An 18,167-nucleotide genomic window follows, 5' to 3' on the forward strand; every position below is an offset into this window, starting at 1 on the left:
CCAGCGCCCTACTCCTTGAGCCACAGGCGCCATCCTTTTTTTAAAAATCTTTTTTTTTCTTTTGTAGAGACAGAGTCTTACTTTATGGCCCTCGGTAGAGTGCCATGGCATCACACAGCTCACAGCAACCTCCAACTCCTGGGCTTAAGCGATTCTCTTGCCTCAGCCTCCCGAGTAGCTGGGACTACAGGCGCCCGCCACAACGCCCAACTATTTTTTGGTTGCAGTTCAGCCGGGGCCGGGTTTGAACCCGCCACCCTCGGTATATGGGGCCGGCGCCTTACCGACTGAGCCACAGGCGCCGCCCAAAATCCAGATTGTTCACATAGCCTTCACGTCACTTACTTAATTGTTGTATTAAGACATTGATACTGTACTCTTCATAGACTTCACATGTGCATTTGCAAGATGCACCATAGGTGAGGACACAAGTATTTAATGTCCACTCCTTTTTAATATCTTTCTTTTGCCTTTTTTTATACTATAAACTTTTTCCTGAAACTGCTTTAACCTTGTGAAATTCTTTTTGTTATGAGTTTTATTTTACTGAAATAGTCACAAAGAGGTAGATTTGAATATGTTTTTAAAATGCAGTAATACTTTTGTCATTAATTTATCTGCAAATAACATTTTATAGATGAAATCTCTGTACTGTTATCAAGACAAGACAGACCAAAAGAACCAAGTTTGTATTTGGAGGTAATGTCTTTTCTTATCATTACTTTAAAATATAAGCATTGACAACTTTAAAACATAAAAGGGATGCTTTTAATTACCTTTTCTCAGCTGTGTATGTGCCCACAAGGAATTATTTTCTTACATTATCAGGCCATAATTAATAAAGTAATTATGTGGAAAGAATGAGCTGCTGAATAGTAAAATTCTGCTAATTTGCAAGATTCATTTAAAAAGACAGTGTAATATAATACAAAATGATAAGGCTTAGGAGTTATAAGAATCCCATTTGGCTTTGAAGTTAAGTTTATTTAAAAACTAAAGAATTATTCAAGATCAACCTATAGCCAAATGCATGAGTCCGTAGTAAATATGGATGTGTAATAAAAGTCCTAATGAAATTCAGGGAAAAGCAGTTTGGAGTGTTGATTTTTATAACTTGGAACTTGAAATGATAAAATGTGGCACTCAAAACTGTTACTATGTTTGAATTGACCAGGCTAGATCATCAAGGAACGTTTTAGGAGAAAAAAAAAAAAATCATGGGGAGTAAGTGAACATGTGGGGCTGTAATAGTAACAATTTGATTTAGTGGCGTTTTAAGCAGAAGTCATTTTCTAAAATAGAACACATAGAGTACTTTTGTGGCAGCCATGCTTCTGATATACTGTAGGTGTGAAATACTGACAATTTATTCCGAAGCAGAGCTCAGGTAGGAAGACATGTTAAGGCTGACCTCTTAGAAGCAGTGGTTGGGCAGCAGCACCAGATTCAAATGGATGTCAAAAGACATGTTATTCTGGATCTTTCACTTTCTGTGGAAACTGAGGGAAATTATTTAATTAATTTTGAATGTCTGTGACCTAATTCATAGACATGGCACTAATATCAACCTTTTAGGTGTGTGTAATGAACAAATACAGTATGAAATCTGGAAACATTTTTATAGTCTGAAAAGTATGCATGCAATTGTAAGAAATGTTCACAGTTTTATTTAATGATTTAATAAATATGGGAAGTAGTTCTTTTAAAAAAAAAAACAAACAAAGCAAAACCTTAAGACAGTAGTGTCAAGGAAAAAATGGGAAGTTAAGCAAGTTAGAACAGGCATGAGTCTTTGTAATTTGGGTATAATAAGTTTCAGGAGACTATCGTGGCCAATATCCTGTAAGAATAAAATCACTCTAGTGATTTTGTGCTTAAGATCTTCCCAATGAGATTTGTACATTTTTTGACCTTGAACATGTAGAGACATGTACATGTACATGACCTTGAACATGTAAAGACAAAATCTCATTCTGTGCCCTGGGTGGAGTGCTATGGTGTCATAGCTCACAGCAACCTCAAACACTTAGGCTCAAGTGATCCCCTTGCCTCAGCCTCCGAAGTAACAGGGACTATAAGTACCAATTATGTGCTAAGTAGTTAGACACTGAATGTACAATAGGATGCCTTATAGTAGTAGCAAGAGAAAACCAAACAGCAAAAAATTCTGATTTACTATGTGGGCTTCATATAGAGAAAGCAGAGAATATCAGGTTTGACAATATTGAGGAAGATTGCAGTTAATGGAGATGGGACTGGGGTGGAAATCCACAGTCAGGGAAGATATTTCTGAGTGTGAAGTTCAAGCTACCAGCTAAAGGCTGAGGAGGAGCCAGCCATGTGAAATTCGGAGAGGAAGATAGGGCAGAAAGAACAATGGATCACATATGTAAATCATTTTACTCTGAACATCCTGGGAACTCCAGGAAGCAGAAAGTAGGGTAATCATCAGCAGCAGCCAACTTTAATTTTATTATTATAATACATAGAAAAGAAAATGTGGAAATACATGTCTGGGATACCTTAGATGCTTCAAAAATAAATGTTCTTATTATTTTATATTGAGGATTGCTATAGTTCTTGAAATTGATTTTTATTAGCATAAAGTTACGTACTATATCTAATATTTGTTTGATTTTATGTAAACATAAAAAATAGTTATTTTAGCTGTGGTATCTTTTTATTCAACCATAAGTAAAAACTCTATCAAAACATATTTTAGATTTTTCTAACCTTTTGTTTACCTAAATAAAGCAGCTTCAGAAATTTTCTGTTTAGGTACACTTACATTAATATGAATTAAAAATGAATATTTGGTTTATGCCCAATATGACATAACAAAAGTTTCTTAGAATGCTATATCTCAAATTTTTATGCTAAAATTTCACTAAAATATTTTATGTGTTTAATGCATAACTATTATAGCAAGTGTATTTTTTTTTTTTAAAAATGATCTCTTATTCCTGGTGGTGAATGTGAAGTAATCATTTATTTTGAAGTTCGTTACATGTTGAAATATGCACATTAGTTCATATTTTTTGTGAATATGACTCATTTTGGCCTTTCATGCTGTGTCTACACATCGATATGCAGATAAAAGATGAGCTTAATCTAGACAGCATATGTGAACTTCTCTACTGAAATGTTTTGATTTTCAATACTTGTTCCTCTTCTTTTGTATGTCATTGCTTTTACCAAAAGAAATTAAGATGCTTTGGAGAAAATGATTAGCAAATCTTGATGTAACTTATTATTTTTAACTGAACTCATATTGATATTAATTTTAATAGAATATCTCAGAGAGTCTTTCAGAGAAGGATCTTAGTTATTCATCTCAGGATGCCAATCAAGAAGAGAAAAACAGAGTAAATGCACAAGTAGAAGGTAAGAACTGTATTTTCCTGTAAAAGACAATTTGATTTGACATATCCAGGACTTTCCATTTCTTTTTTTTTTTGGAGGCAGTGTCTCACTCTGTCACTCTCAGTAGAATTCTGTGATGTCATAGCTCACAGCAACCTCAAACTCTTGGGCTCAAGTGATCCTCTTGCCTCAGCCTACTGAGTAGCTGGGACTACAAAAACCAATCACAGTGTCCACTCATTTTTACAGATGGGATCTTACTCTTGCTTAGGCTAGTCCTGAACTCCAGAGCACAGGCATCCACCTGCCTTGGCCTCCCAGAGTGCTGGGATTACAGGGTCGAGCTACCGCTCCCCTGGAACTCTGTGTTTCTTATACTTCCCAGGTGACTCCAATGCTGTGGGTTCTTGGACCACACTAAGTAACAAGACTATAGACATCCCTGTAGAGAAATATATAGGAAGATCTATTGGAGAACATTTCCAACAGAAGGATCAAAGGAGGGCCTTATATTGCTTTTACACGTATTTCAGAACATGTTCCTAGCCAGATGGGATAAAGAAAAAAGTGAACAATTCCAAATTATAGATATGAACTATTACTAGTAATTGAAGAGGAAAGAAGTGGCATAAATGATCCCTGAAAAGAATGGTGACCAGAGATTTGAAGAAAGATTCCTGAGCAGGGAAAGAAGGAGGGAATAAGTTAGCCATGTAATGTTGCAGTTAATCATGAAGAAACCCGAGAGAATGCTTTTGTATCGATTCAAGAAAGTTTCCTTTACACAGATTAAGATTACTAAGATTACTTCTGCCGGGCAGCGCCTGTGGCTCAGTGAGTAGGGCGCCGGCCTCATGTGCCGAGGGTGGCGGGTTCAAACCCAGCCCAGGCGAACTGCAACGAAAAAATAGCCGGGCGTTGTGGCGGGCGCCTGTAGTCCCAGCTGCTCGGGAGGCTGAGGCAAGAGAATCGCGTAAGCCCAAGAGTTAGAGGTTGCTGTGAGCCGTGTGATGCCACGGCACTCTACCCGAGGGCGGTACAGTGAGAATCTTTCTCTACAAAAAAAAAAAAAGATTACTTCTGCCACAGAGATCACTGGAAGCAAGAGAGTGTGCTAGAATTATAATGTGGAATTTAGAAGGATAGAATCTGGTACTTGAAACTATTTCTGTTTGAATTCTCCAGTCTGGATATTCAAGGAACATTTTGGGAGAAAAAAAAAATTGTGGGGAATGGTGAATCTGTGGGGCTATAACAAAAATGCATTTCTCCTCCTGTAAGTGTTAGGCATCAGAGAAATGTGCTATGTCTATATTCATTCACAAAAATAGATTAACTTGAATATAAAAACACTGGTCATTTTAAAAAATATTCTTTATTAAAATAGGTGTTTTCTAAAATCAGAAAGAGATTAATGTAATATCCCACATAAAATAAAGTCAAAACCCATAAATTTATAGAGCCCATTTCATGACTTTTCTTAATATTTTCAATGAATATGACACTGATTTTTAAATGGAAAAATTAGTTACTATGTTATAATGATGAGGTGAATCAGTTTGTTTCCTTTTTTTATAAATATGTCATATTTAGAGTGAATATGCATAATTACTTAGATGTATCTTACAAGGCTTTTGAATGAGTGGAGGAAGAAATATGAAGATGGGAAAGCTAGAGGATACAGTGTACACCTAATCTGTAGGCCGCAGGGTGCTCCATCCCATCCTGCTCTCATTTTTTCTTGACCTCTCCAACTTTTCACCTTGCTCATCTCACCCTTTCCTTCTCAGCTCACACATGAGCTCTGGAAATGCCAACCTTGATGCATCTTATTCATTTTCCTTTAACCCCATTCCGTAATTATCAAGTAAAATAGGTAAAAACTGCTTGCCCAATGATGCTGTGGAATATTGTGTCCTACAGCCTTGAGATCTGGGGAATAGAAATGGAAATAAATAACTTACAGTTAAGATGGGGAAGTTGCAAAATAGAAATTCATAGAGTCTTGAAGCCTCACTGAGGGAGGATATGCCTGTTTATCCAGGGAAAGAGCCATAATGAATGGAGTCCTCACTTAGCAATCTGTGTCAAAAAAAAAAAAAAAGAAAGAAAGAAAAAATGGAAAGAAGATTGTGAGCACTTGAGCGAAAAGCATTTCACATATATATCACCAGGCATACACTGGTGAAGGTATAAAAAGTAACAGCAACGTAATGATTAACATGAGCAATGCATTGAAGGTTCTAATAGGAGGTAGACAGGAGTACACAGGGCTACTTGATATGTTTTCCTGGATTGAGAAATTTTTCTTTGTTTATGATGGCTTTGTCATTTATGTTGTGTGGATGAATTTGTGAGTGAATCTGTGATCTTTGTATACCTTCTACCTGGTGACATCTAGTAGTCTTCTGAGTGGTTTTTCAAGTGTTAGATAATTAGGAGTAATTTTTAAAGAAGTATATAGTCTGCTAAAGATTTAACTTCATCTAAACTCTCAATTTGTAAGATAAAAATAGGCTTAGGTTTGTAAATATTTTTATAAAGCTGAGAGATTTTATCACATCATTCTAAGCAACTCATTTAACTGAATATATGAAATTTACATGACTGAACATTTTATCAACATCAGTGAAAGTGGAAGAAGAGCCTAAAGGAAGTGAAAATAACCAGCCACAGGTATCAAGAAATATAAATTTAAGTTCCTTGTTTAATATTGTTTACATGAATGATGTGACATAGTCCAAGGGACATTTCCTACTGGAACAGCATTTTAGAATTCATACGTGGTTATCTAATATTTAATTTTAAGAAGTTTTTAAAACTCGTTATAAAACTTAAACCTTCCTAAAGTGAAGAGTTACTTATAGATAATCTTTGTCCTTGGAAGCGAGGCAGAATATTTCTGGTGTTTTCCTGGCTCTTTAGTTTTATAACCTTACATGATAAGAAAGGTAATGCCAAGTACGGAATCATATTACTAAGCAAGAGAAATTACGAGCAATTTTATCATGATGGCCACTGAGTTGGACTCATGTTCAGAGATTTCCAGTGTCCCAAACTGTAGTGTAATTTTATACTCCCAGTCATTAACGCCAGTTTGTTTACTTTTTCTGCCTTGTGGCCTCTAACTCAGTTCAGTGTGTGTGTTGCGAGAGGGAATGAGGTCATTAGATTGTGTCTATGAAGGAAATCCTACCTTGCAGGAAAGGACTTGGATGTGAGGATATAGCAGCAGGTTGTAACTCACTTAGCTGCAGGAAATCATTAAAAGGTATCAAGGTTCCTTCACTCACTTTCTTATGAGGACATTAGAATATATTAGATGTGGGCTTAAGCATATAGTCTGTGTCAGAAGACAGCATCATTTGAATTCACATTTGAGAATTGGCTTTTCTTTCTGATTGCTATTAATTTTACCTTGTGATAATGTAAAATTTCCAAGTTTTCAGTTATCAGTTTTTAAAAACAGTACAGAAGGATATATGTGAATCTTAGTAAATGTGGAATGTAAAGGTCTTAGCAAAGTAACTAAGAAAATGCCAGGAAAGCTATGTTAACTAGTGTGGTGAAAATGTGTCTAACGGTCTATGAACCAAGTGTATGGTGCCCCATGATCATACTAATGTACACAGCTATGATTTCATAAAAACAAATTAAAAAAAATAAAAACAGTACAGAAATAATCACATTAATAGTGACCGGGAATGAATGAGGACTGATAGAATGTATCTACATATTCAGAACTTCCTTTTGTGCAAAAGTATGAGTGACTGTGCATCAAACAATGCAAAGTAGAATGGGGAAGTAAATAAAAACACCTGAGAAATGAGTTGAAACAGAGTTTTGGTTAAAACTTTGAATAATAGAAAATTCCTGCTTGTCCTATAGTGGAGTTTGTGTAAAGAAGGAGGGAAGTTTTGAAAAAGCACCATCTAATGTAACAAATACTATACCAGACTATGAGAGGAATGATGCACCTGGAGTGTCCACTTTTTATTGTTTGAGGCATTTTCTCAATAAAAAGGTCTCAGTCACAAAAATATTTCCCATCTCATGCCTACTTTGTGTTCCTGAAGTATAATCGGCACTCACCTTCTAAAGTTTATTTAAATGAAAAAAAAGAAAAGTATACTGTAAAAATGCTAACAATGCACACAGACACTCGGCGTGCATTTAACACAGGTGAGGAGAAATGTGAAGATAATACAGACACTAAAACAAGCAAGGAAATCAGAAGTTAAAAGTTGAAATGAAGGGACAGTAAGAGTTTTTTTTTTTTCTGATGTACTTATTTTTATATCATAATTTTTTAACGAATCATAACTGTACATTAATGCTTTTATACACAATTTTGAATGCTTACATCAAACTGGTTAACATAGCCAACACTTCATTTGATTATTTGTCGTCTTAAGACATTGAGTCTCTACTCTTAATAGATTTGACATGTACCCTTACAATATACAACATAGGTGATGTCCCACCTTTTATCTTCCTTCACACACCGCCCCTCCTACTCTCCCCCCTCTTCCCTCTTTCATTCTGGGCTATAGTTGTGATTTATCATTCATATAAAAGTGTGAGGGATTATATATTCCTTTCATAATAGTACTGAGTACATTGGATCATTTTTCTTCCGCTCTTGATATACTGTACTAAGAAAAATATGTTCCAGCTCCATCCATGTGAACATAAAAGGGGCAAAGTCTCCATCTTTCTGATGGCTGCATAATATTCCATGGTATACATATACCACAATGTTTTACTCCATTCAGGGGTCTATGGGTACCTGGGCTTCTTTCATGACTGGGCAATCATGAATTGGGCTGTAATAAACATTCTGGTGCAAATATGTTTGTTGTAAAATGATGATTGGTCATCTGGATGTATTCCTAGCAGAGGCATAGCAGGATCAAATGGTAGGTCTACTTTTAGTTTCCTAAGTGTTCTCCAAACCTCTTTCTAAAAAGAACATATTAGCCTGCATTCCCACCAGCAGTGCAGAAATGTTCCCTTCTCTCCACATCCACATCAAAATCTGTAGTTTTGTGATTTTGTGATGTGGGCTACTCTTCCTGGAGTTAGATGATGTCTCAAAGTGGTTTTGATTTGTATTTATCTGATGATTAAAGATGATGAGCAGTTTTTCATGTGAAAACCATGCACCTATTTTCTTCAGAGAAGCTTCTGTTCAATTCTCTTGCCCCAAATGAAATGGGATCACTTGTTTTTTTTCCTTATTAATTAATTTGGGTTTACTGTTTATTCTAGTTATCAAACCTTTGTTGGAAACATAACCTGGAAAAATCTTCTCCCATTCTGAGAACCGTGTGCCTGCTTTACTTCCTTTGTTCTTGGCTGTGCAGAAGTTGGGGTTTGATCAGATCTCTGTAATATATTTTCAGTGTTGCTTCAGTTGCCCAGGGGCTGGGATCCTCCTCATAACATATTCTTCCAGGCCAATTTTTTCAAGTGTTTCACCTGTCCCCTCTTAAAGTATTTTTATAGTTTCATGTCTTAAGTTTAAATCTTTTATCCAGGGAGAATCAATTTTTGTTAATGGTGAAAGATGAGGGTCCAGTTTCAGTGTTCTACAAGTTGCCAGCCAATTCATCCAGCACCATTTGTTGAATAGGGAATCTTTCCTCCTATTTATGTTTTTGATACGCTTATAAAAGATAAATAATAAAATGATAGTAAGTGTCCATGTTAATCTCTTGTTTCTCTATTGTGTTCCATACATTTACCTCGGTATTTTTGTGGCACTACCATGCTGTTTTGATCACTATAGATTTCTAGTATAGGCTGAAGTCTGGTAGCCTGATTGCTACTGCTTTGTCTTTATTTCTGAGTAATGTCTTGGTTATTCAAGGTGTTTTCTGATTCCATATAAACAAAGTACTAGTTTTTCCATGTTGCTTTGGGTAATATGGACATTTTAACAATGAATATTCTTCACAGCCGTGAGCATGGGGTATGTTTTTCCATTCGTTAACATCTTCAGCTTTTTTTTTTCTCAGAGTTTCATAGTTCTTTTTATAAAGATACTTCATGTCCTTTTTGAGGTAAATTCCCAAATATTTCATCTTCTATGGTACTACTGTAAAAGGAATCTAGTCTTTGACTATTTTTTCAGCTTGACTATTGTTGGTATATGTAAAATCTATAGATTTGTAAGTATTGATTTTGTATCCTGAGACATGCTGTATTTTTTGATCAGAGGTGGGTGTTTGCAACAGAATATAGAACCAAGAGAGAACTCAGCTATTTACCATTATATGACCTTTGACAAGCCAACTAAAAACATTCAGTGGGAAAATGATTCCTTATTTTACAAATGCTGCTAGGTGAACTGGCTGGCTACATGTGGAAGAATGAAACTGGACACACACCTTTCAGTATTAACTAAGATGGACTCACACTGTATTAAAATTTACACTTCAGACATGAAACTTTAAAAATACTATAAGAAAGTACAGGGAAAATACTTGAAGAAATTGACCTGGGTGAATATTTTATGAGGAGTACCCCCTGGGCAACTGAAGCAACACCAGAAATACATTACTGTAACCTGATCAAACTAAAAAGCTTCTGCACAGCCAAGAACACAGTAAGTAAAACAAGCAGACAGCCCTCAGAATGGGAGAAGATATGTGCAGGTTATGTCTCTGACAAAGGTTTAATCACCAGAATCCACATAGAAATCAAACATATTAGCAGGAAAAGAACAAGTGATCTCATCTCAGGGTGGGCAAGGGACTTGAAGAGAAACTTCTCTGAAGAAGACCGGCACACTGCCTACAGACATATGCAAAAATGCTCATCATCTTTAATCATCAGAGAATTGCAAATAAAACCTCTTTGAGCTATCATCTAACTCCAGTAAGATTAGCCTCACATCACAAAATATCCAAACCAGAGATGCTGGCATGGATGTGGAGAAAAGGGAACACTTCTGCACTGCTGGTGGGAATGCAAACTAATGCATTTCTTTTGGAAGGATATTTGGACAGCACATAGGGATCTAAAAATATACCTCCCATCGGATCCTACAATACGTCTACTAGGTATATATCCAGAAGTTTAAAACTTTAATCCAGTGAGAGTCTATCTTAGTTAATGCTGAAAGGTGTGGGTCCAGTTTCAGTCTTCTACACATTGCCAACCAGTTCACCCAGCACCCAGATTAAATAGAGAATCTTTCCCAAAAATGACATCTTTGATGGTCTTATCAAAGATCAAATGATTATAAGTGTCTGGGTTCCTCTCTTGGTTCTCTATTCTGTTCCATACATCTACCTCTCTATTTTTGTGCCAATACCGTGCTGTTTTGATCTGTATTGATTTATAGTATAATATGACACCTGGTAGCATGATTCCTCCAGATTTGTTTTTATTTCTGAGGAATATCTGGCTATTTGATGTTTTTAATGATTCCATATTAAACGAAGTATTACTTTTTTGAGGTCTTTAAAGTATGACAGTCATGCTTTAATAGGGATATTGGTTTGGGTAGGATGGACATTTTAACAATGTTGATTCTTCCCAGCCATGATTATGGTATGATTTTCTATTTGTTAACATCTTTAGCTATTTCTTTTCTCCGAGTTTCATAGTTCTATTTTTAAAGATGTTTAGCATCCTTTGCTAGTTAAATTCCCAAATACTTCATCTTCTTTGGCACTACTATAAAATGAATGGAGTACTTGACTGTTTTTTCAGCTTGACTATTGTTGGTCTATATAAAGGATAAAGATTTATGAGTGTTGATTTTTTAACCTGAGACCTTGCTATATTCCTTGGTCACTTCTAAGAGTTTTTTAGTTGAATCCCTGAGGTTTTCCAGATATACAATCATATAATATGGGAAGAGTGACAGTTTTATCTCCTCTGACATTATATGGATACCCTGATCACCTTTTCTTGCCTGATTGAGATGACTTCCATTACAATGTTAAAAAGTAGTGGAGACAATTGGCAACCATGCCTCATCCCTGATCTGACTGGAAATGATTTCAGTATAATTCCATTCAATATGATATTTGCTGTAGGCCTCTATCATTTTAAGAAATGTCCCTTCTGTACCAATTGTCTTACGTGTTCTGATCATGAAAGGATGCTGGATATTATCAAAAGCTTTTTATGCATCAATTGAGAGAAGCATATGGCCTTTGTTTGTTATTTTGTTCATGTCATAAATTACATTTATAGATTTATGGGTATTGAAACAGCTTTGAGTCCCTGGGATAAAACCCACTAGGTCATGGTGTATAATTTGTTTGATGGGTTACTGGATTCTGTTTGTAGGAACTTTTATTTATTTTTATTATTATTTTTTGTAGTTGTTGGCTGGGGTCTGGTTGGAACCCTCCACCTCCGGTATATGGGGCCAACACCATACTCCTTGAGCCACAGTCACCAACCTATTTGCTATGATCTTATTGAATATTATTGTATCAATATTCATTAGAGATATTGGTTTATAATTTTCTTTTTTTGGTTGGGTCTTGTCCTGGTTTAGAGTCAATGTGATGTTTGCTTCATAGAATGTGTTGGATAGTATTCCTTGTTTTTTTATATTTTAGAAAAAGTTAGTAATATAGATACTAGTTAGTCTTTAAAGGTTTGGTAGAATTCTTATGTGAAACGATCTGATCCCAGACTTTTCTTTTGGGGGAGATTTTGTATAGTTGATGCTATTTCAGAGCTTGATATATGCATGGTCAACATGTCCGCTTCACTCTGGCTAAGTCCAGGAGGGTGGCGTCTTTCAAGTATTGGTCTTTCCTTTAGATTTTTGTATTTCTGAGAATAGAGTTTCTTATAATATTCATCAGGATTTTTTGAAGTTTTGAGGAGTCTGCTGTTATTTTGTCTTTGTCATTTCTGATTGATTTATTCCTGGTTAGGTTAGGCAAAGGTTTATCTATTTTATTGACCTTTTCAAAAAAACCAACTTTTTGATGTATTGATCTGCTGTATAATCCTTTTGTTTTCAATTTCTGCCTGAATTTTGGTTATTTCTTTTTTTCTGCTGAGTTTGAGATTGGAATGTTCTTCATTTTCCAGTTGCTTGAGATGTTCTCTTGCAGTGTTATAAATTTCCCTTTTAGGCCGGCCTTTGTGATATCCAAGAGGTTCTGGAAATTGGTGTCTTCATTATCTTTTTGTTCCAAAAATTTGGTAATTTTCTTCTTAATCTCACCTATGACTCAGCTATCATTCAGCATAAGATTATTTAGTTTTCATGTTTTTGTATGAGTATGCAGATTTCTCTTGTTACTTAATTCAACTTTTGATGATGATGGTCTGAGAAGATGCAAGGAATAATTTATATTCTTTTAAATGTACTGAGTTTATACTTGTGACCTAAGATGTGATCAGTTTTGGAGGATGTTACATGGGCTGATGAAAAGAATGTGTATTCAGTTTTCTTAGGATGGAATGTTCTGTAGATGTCTGTTAATTCCAAATGTTAAATGGTTAGGTTTAAGTCCAAAATGTCTGTGTGTACTTTCTGACTGGAGGATCTATCCAACACTGCCAAAGGAGTGCTAAAATCTCTATTATGGTGCTGTAGGAAATCAAATTACACATATCTGTTAGAGTCTCTCTTATAAGTTGAGGTGCATTCTGGTTGGGTGCAAAAATGTTAATAATTGAAATCTCATCATGTTGAACGTTTCCTTTACCAACAATGAAGTGACCTTCATTATCGTTCCTTGCTTTTTGGTATAAAGACTATTGTATCTGTGAATAAATTGTCAACCCCTACTTTTTTTCTGATTTCCATTTTCCTGTATTATAGATGACCATCCCTTCACCCTGAGTATATATTTATCTTTTAAGGTAAGAGGAGATTCTTGTATGCCACAGATATCTGACTTGAGTTTTTGTATCCGGTCAGCCAACCTGTGCCTCTTTAGAGGACACTATCCATTCACATTAATTGACAATACTGAGAAGCCTAGTAGTATTTTGGGTATCATGTTTTTTCAAAAGTCCACTGGGCATTTTTAATCCTTTTTCCACTGCGAAGTTGGAATTTTATCAAAAGTTTCTGAGTGAATTGACTTTGGTGGTAGAGGATTGTGCTGGTCACAGTAGAGGATATGATTGAGAATATCCTGGAGAGGTAGTTTCGTTATGGCAGATTTCTTCAACATGTGAATGTCATTAAAGTATTTAACTTCTCTATCATGAATGAACCTCGGTTTAGCTGGATACAGGATCCTGGGTTGAAAGTTATTTCATTGTAGGAAGTTAAAGTTCGATGACCACCCTCTTCTAGCTTGAAAAGTTTCAGTAAAGAGATCTGCAGTCATTCTAATATTCTTACCTTTGTAGGTTATGGTTTTCTTATGTCTGGCTGCTTGTAGAATTTTCTCCTTCATATTAACTTTGGCGAAGTTAGTTATAATATGTCTGGGAGATGCTTTATTTGGGTTGAGTCATGTTGGGGTTCTGAAACTGTCTGCTCTCTTAATTTCAGAATCTCTTGCCATGTTTGATAAGATCTCAATTATCCCTTGCAGTAGAGCATCTGTGGCTTTCGAGGCAACCTCATCCCCTTCAGGAATTGGTAAAAGGCAAATGTTAGTTTTCTCTGAAGTGTCTCAGAGCTCTCTGAGAGAATGATCCATTTTTGCTCTCCCTTTCTCTCCACACTGAGCATTTGGGAGCATTCAAAAGCTTTGTCTTCAATGTCATAAATCCTTTCTTCTGCCTGCTCCACTCTGTTACTGAGGGATACTACTATATTTCTCAGATCTTTGAGGGCTACAAGTTCTTGCCTCAATGTGTCAAAACTTTGTTGACTTTGTCTTTGAATTCATTGAATTCTTGAGACAACTCAATTCTCACAGAAATTGCATTTCTTTCCTGGGTATATTCTCCTGCAGGCCAGGTGCTATTTGAGTTAACAGAAATTGTGACTGCCCTATATCACTCCTGTTGCATCAATTCTCATGGAGCTGGCATCTCTGTCTCCATTACACTCTGTGTTGGGGCAGGTACAGTTAGAGCTTAGATATGGCTCTAGTTTCAGCCCTTCCCTGGACTGATGCTGCTGCTCCACCTGCTTTTGTCCCAGCTATGCTCCTCTGGGGGCCAGTTGCATCTTGGGCTCTCAGAAGCAGCATTTCTGACTCAGCCCTGCCCTGGTTGTATACCTTCTCTGTGTTCACGCGGATACTATTGTCTGTCCCTGTCACGCCACTCCAAGGCAGGTACTGCCTCAGGCGTATCCTTTGGTCATGGGCCTGTGTATCCATCTCAGATCTGTTCCACCCATGGCTGCCCCCAGAGCAGAAGCCAGCTGCCTGTTCTTGCTAAGAGAGGCGGGAAGTGTTTCTTCAAAACATCACCAGGGGTGTGAGCCCTATTGTTCATGCCACTGCCACTGCTGCGCTGCCCCCATGGAGTGCCATCTCTTCTTCTCTTGTATGGCTCCCTTGCTTCACAGTCCCCACTTTCCACCCATGCCTCTGTTTCAGCACAGACTCATAACAGCCCATGCCCTATCCACAGCTCTCGAGAAAATGCCCACAAATCTGGACTCCATGGGGGACAGGCTTTCCAAAATATAGGGTGAGAGTGGAGGGGAGTGGTGGGAGTTCAGAATTGCAGGTAGAGTCTATGTTCAGTTTTATGCCTCATGGGAGAGCACCATGGCACACTAGTGGTACATCTCTGGGGAAGGAGTTCTGGTTTATAGAGTGTCTCTCACATGGGATAAAATAGGAGGAGATCTGAACTCTGCTTGTTTGTAGAAAGTATCCTGCGAGGTATTCTCATGGGGGAGAGGACTTACATCCACTTGGTGATTGGTTTTGTACTTATTGTTTGTTTCCTTGGGTTCTTACTCGCCTCAGCAGGGGTGATGTGTTCTTCAATCTTCACTCCTGGCTCAGCTCCAAACCATCAGCTTACTTGCTAAACTTCTGTCCTTTCACCCTCCTTTTGGACGGGTGCCTCTGTGGAAATCTTGCCTCCTCCCCGACAGTGGACATTTTCAATCCTTTCACCATGGTGGATGTTAGATTTCATTCCAGGTTTTCTGGGTGAGTTTACTTCAGTGGTAGACCATTAATCTGATCATGATGGAGGATGAGTCTGAGAATTTCATTGATACCTGGCTTAGTTATGGCTAATTTCTTCCACATGTGTGTGTCAGTGAAGTATTTGGTTCCTCGATCAAAAATGAAAGTCAGTCTAGCTGGATACAGGATCCTAGGCTGAAAGTTATTTTCTTTTAGGAGATTGAAAATGGATGTCCATCCTCTTGTGGCTTGAAAAGTTTCAACAGAGAGATCTGCAGTCATTCTAATATTCTTCATCTTGTAGGTTATACTTTAGTTACATCTGGCTGTTTGCACAATTCTCTCCCTAATGTTTACTTGGGCATAGTTAATTACAGTGCATCCAGGAGATGCTTTATGTGGATTGAGCTCTTCAGAGAAGAAAAAGTTCAAGTTTAAAATGAGGTAGATGGTTCCCTTTGCCTCTGCTGCTTTATCCTTTGTCAGTGGTCTGGTCCATTCTGATTTTCCAAGTTTGAATGTTTTATTAATTACATCTAATTAATAAAGATTTGATTAGCAGAACTGAGGGTCACCATCTTCATCATGATTTTTATGTTCATTTGTATAATGTGTAGAAAAGAAAATGTACAAGAAAGTGCCCAGAACATTTTAGGTGCTTCTAAGAGATGTGTTCTCTGTTCCTATCCTTCCATTTTTATTAAGGATTGCCATACTTTCTTGAAGTTGTTTCCTAATTGGGAAGGAGATGCACAGTTTATGTACTGTTTGCTTGCTTTTACTTAAACATAAACATAAGGCAAGTTGTTCTTATGAGAGAATTTCTTTTTCTTCAACAAATTTTCCTATCAGTAAATATTTTATCACAAAACATTTTGATGTCTTCAAGGCTTTGTTTAGCTAAATGAAGCAGCATTGACATTGTTGAGCTTATACTCAACATGACATACTCCAAAGTTGCCCATTATGCCAGTATCTAACGTCAACACTGAAATATTTCTAGAGTGAGAAATATGTTAAGGATGTAATGCCAGAAGTATGATAGCCCATGTATTATATTATTCACAATGTTCATCTGTGTTTGGTGGAGAATGCAAAGTAATGTTATGGAAGGTGAAGTAAGATCCTTGTTGCTATATAACATGAGTTAATGTTGTGTTTTCGAATATGTTTCTTTTGGCTGCCCATGCTCAATTTACAGAACCTGTAGCCATACAGAAGTGGAAGGTAAGGTTCATCTCGAGAACATATGTATGGCTGCAATGCTCTGGTTTAGAAGACATTCTTTTTTTCTTTTAAAGTTAAAAAAAAATTATTCGTAGAGTAGAAAATTCAAACATTTTTTGGGCGGCGCCTATGGCTCAGTCGGTAAGGCGCCGGCCCCATATACTGAGGGTGACGGGTTCAAACCCGGCCCTGGCCAAACTGCAACCAAAAAATAGCCGGGCATTGTGGTGTGCACCTGTAGTCCCAGCTACTCGGGAGGCTGAGGCAAGAGAATCGCTTAAGCCCAGGAGTTGAAGGTTGCTGTGAGCTCTGTGAGGCCATGGCACTCTACCGAGGGCCATAAAGTGAGACTCTGTTTTTTCTAACATTCCATTAGAAATTTTGTGATTTTAAATGCCATTTCAGTGTGGAATATGTGACTGGGAGGAATGGGAGGCTGTATTCCAAAGGATATTTTTAGGTAAAAAAATGTGGACTCTTTAAATACAAAAAAAAAAAAAAAAAAGAAAAGAAAAGAAAATTCAAACATTTTTGACAAAAGTGATTAGGAAATCTTGATACCACTTATTGTAACTATTACATACTTGAAACTTAATAGTTGATGTTAATATTAACAGAATTTATTGGAGAATCTTACCAAGGATGATTTTGGTGGTTCTTCTCGAAATGGAAATTCAAATGGAAACAAGAAAGTATGCAAACAATTATAGGGTAAACAATGTATCTTATGAAAAATGTCATGTGAACGAATCTTTATTGAGGAACATGAGCACCAAAAACAACCTTGTCTTTTAGATATGTATGGTAGAAAAAAAAAAAAAAAGAAGAAGAAGAAGAAGCAAAACCGTGATAAATTGTATCTCTTCTCAGGTGTCAGCAATAGATGATGATGAAATCAAGAGTATCACTAAATTAATGGAATCTTTAGTTCCATCTCAATATAGTGCAAGAGCTGAGCAAAGTCAGTAAATGAGGAAAAGGGCAGGTTTACAAAAGGGAATGAAGAACTGGGAAAGCAGACAGTACAGGGAATACATAGAGACAAAAGGAGCAGATGGATGTAATGGCAGAGTGTTCCAATAAAATACTTCTAAATAAAAGGTAGATTAAGGAGTTAGACAGGTGGGAAGAATATAATAAAATGAGCTTCCAGGGCCAAAATGAGTGAGACAAGTAGCACCAACTTCCATGTTCTCCCTGTTTCTCTCTGTTGGGAAGGCATTAAAGTCTGTGGCCCCTGGTCATGCAGGAGTGTGGAACTGTACTGGTATGCAATTTCTCATTGTATAAAGTGATGTTTCCTCATATCATATGGTTCAATTCAATTGATAGAAGACAATAGGCTTATTCATGGAGAGGTCAGGAAAGCTGTTGCCAAGTAACATTCCCTTAGAAATTTTGTGATTTTAAATGCCATTTCAGTGTGGAATATGTGACTGGGAGGAACTGGGAGCTGTATTCCAAAGGATATTTTTAGGTAAAGAAATGTGGACTCTTTAAATACAAGAGCTTCTCAAAACATTAAGAAATCATTGG

The 18,167-nt window shown here is 36.8% G+C and overlaps 1 protein-coding gene across 1 annotated transcript in view; it reads left to right on the forward strand.

Moving 5' to 3' along the window:
- Window positions 1-18,167, forward strand: part of LOC128579569 (ankyrin repeat domain-containing protein 26-like) — a 197,593-nt gene that overhangs the window by 27,860 nt on the left and 151,566 nt on the right. Inside the window, exons 4-5 of the mRNA XM_053581587.1 lie at window positions 638-699; window positions 3,291-3,384. Of these exons, the coding sequence (XP_053437562.1) occupies window positions 638-699; window positions 3,291-3,384 (156 nt within the window). The remainder of the gene's footprint in view (window positions 1-637; window positions 700-3,290; window positions 3,385-18,167) is intronic.

The sequence above is a fragment of the Nycticebus coucang genome, unplaced genomic scaffold (genome assembly GCF_027406575.1).
Source record: "Nycticebus coucang isolate mNycCou1 unplaced genomic scaffold, mNycCou1.pri scaffold_66, whole genome shotgun sequence".
Taxonomy (NCBI): Eukaryota; Metazoa; Chordata; class Mammalia; order Primates; family Lorisidae; genus Nycticebus; species Nycticebus coucang.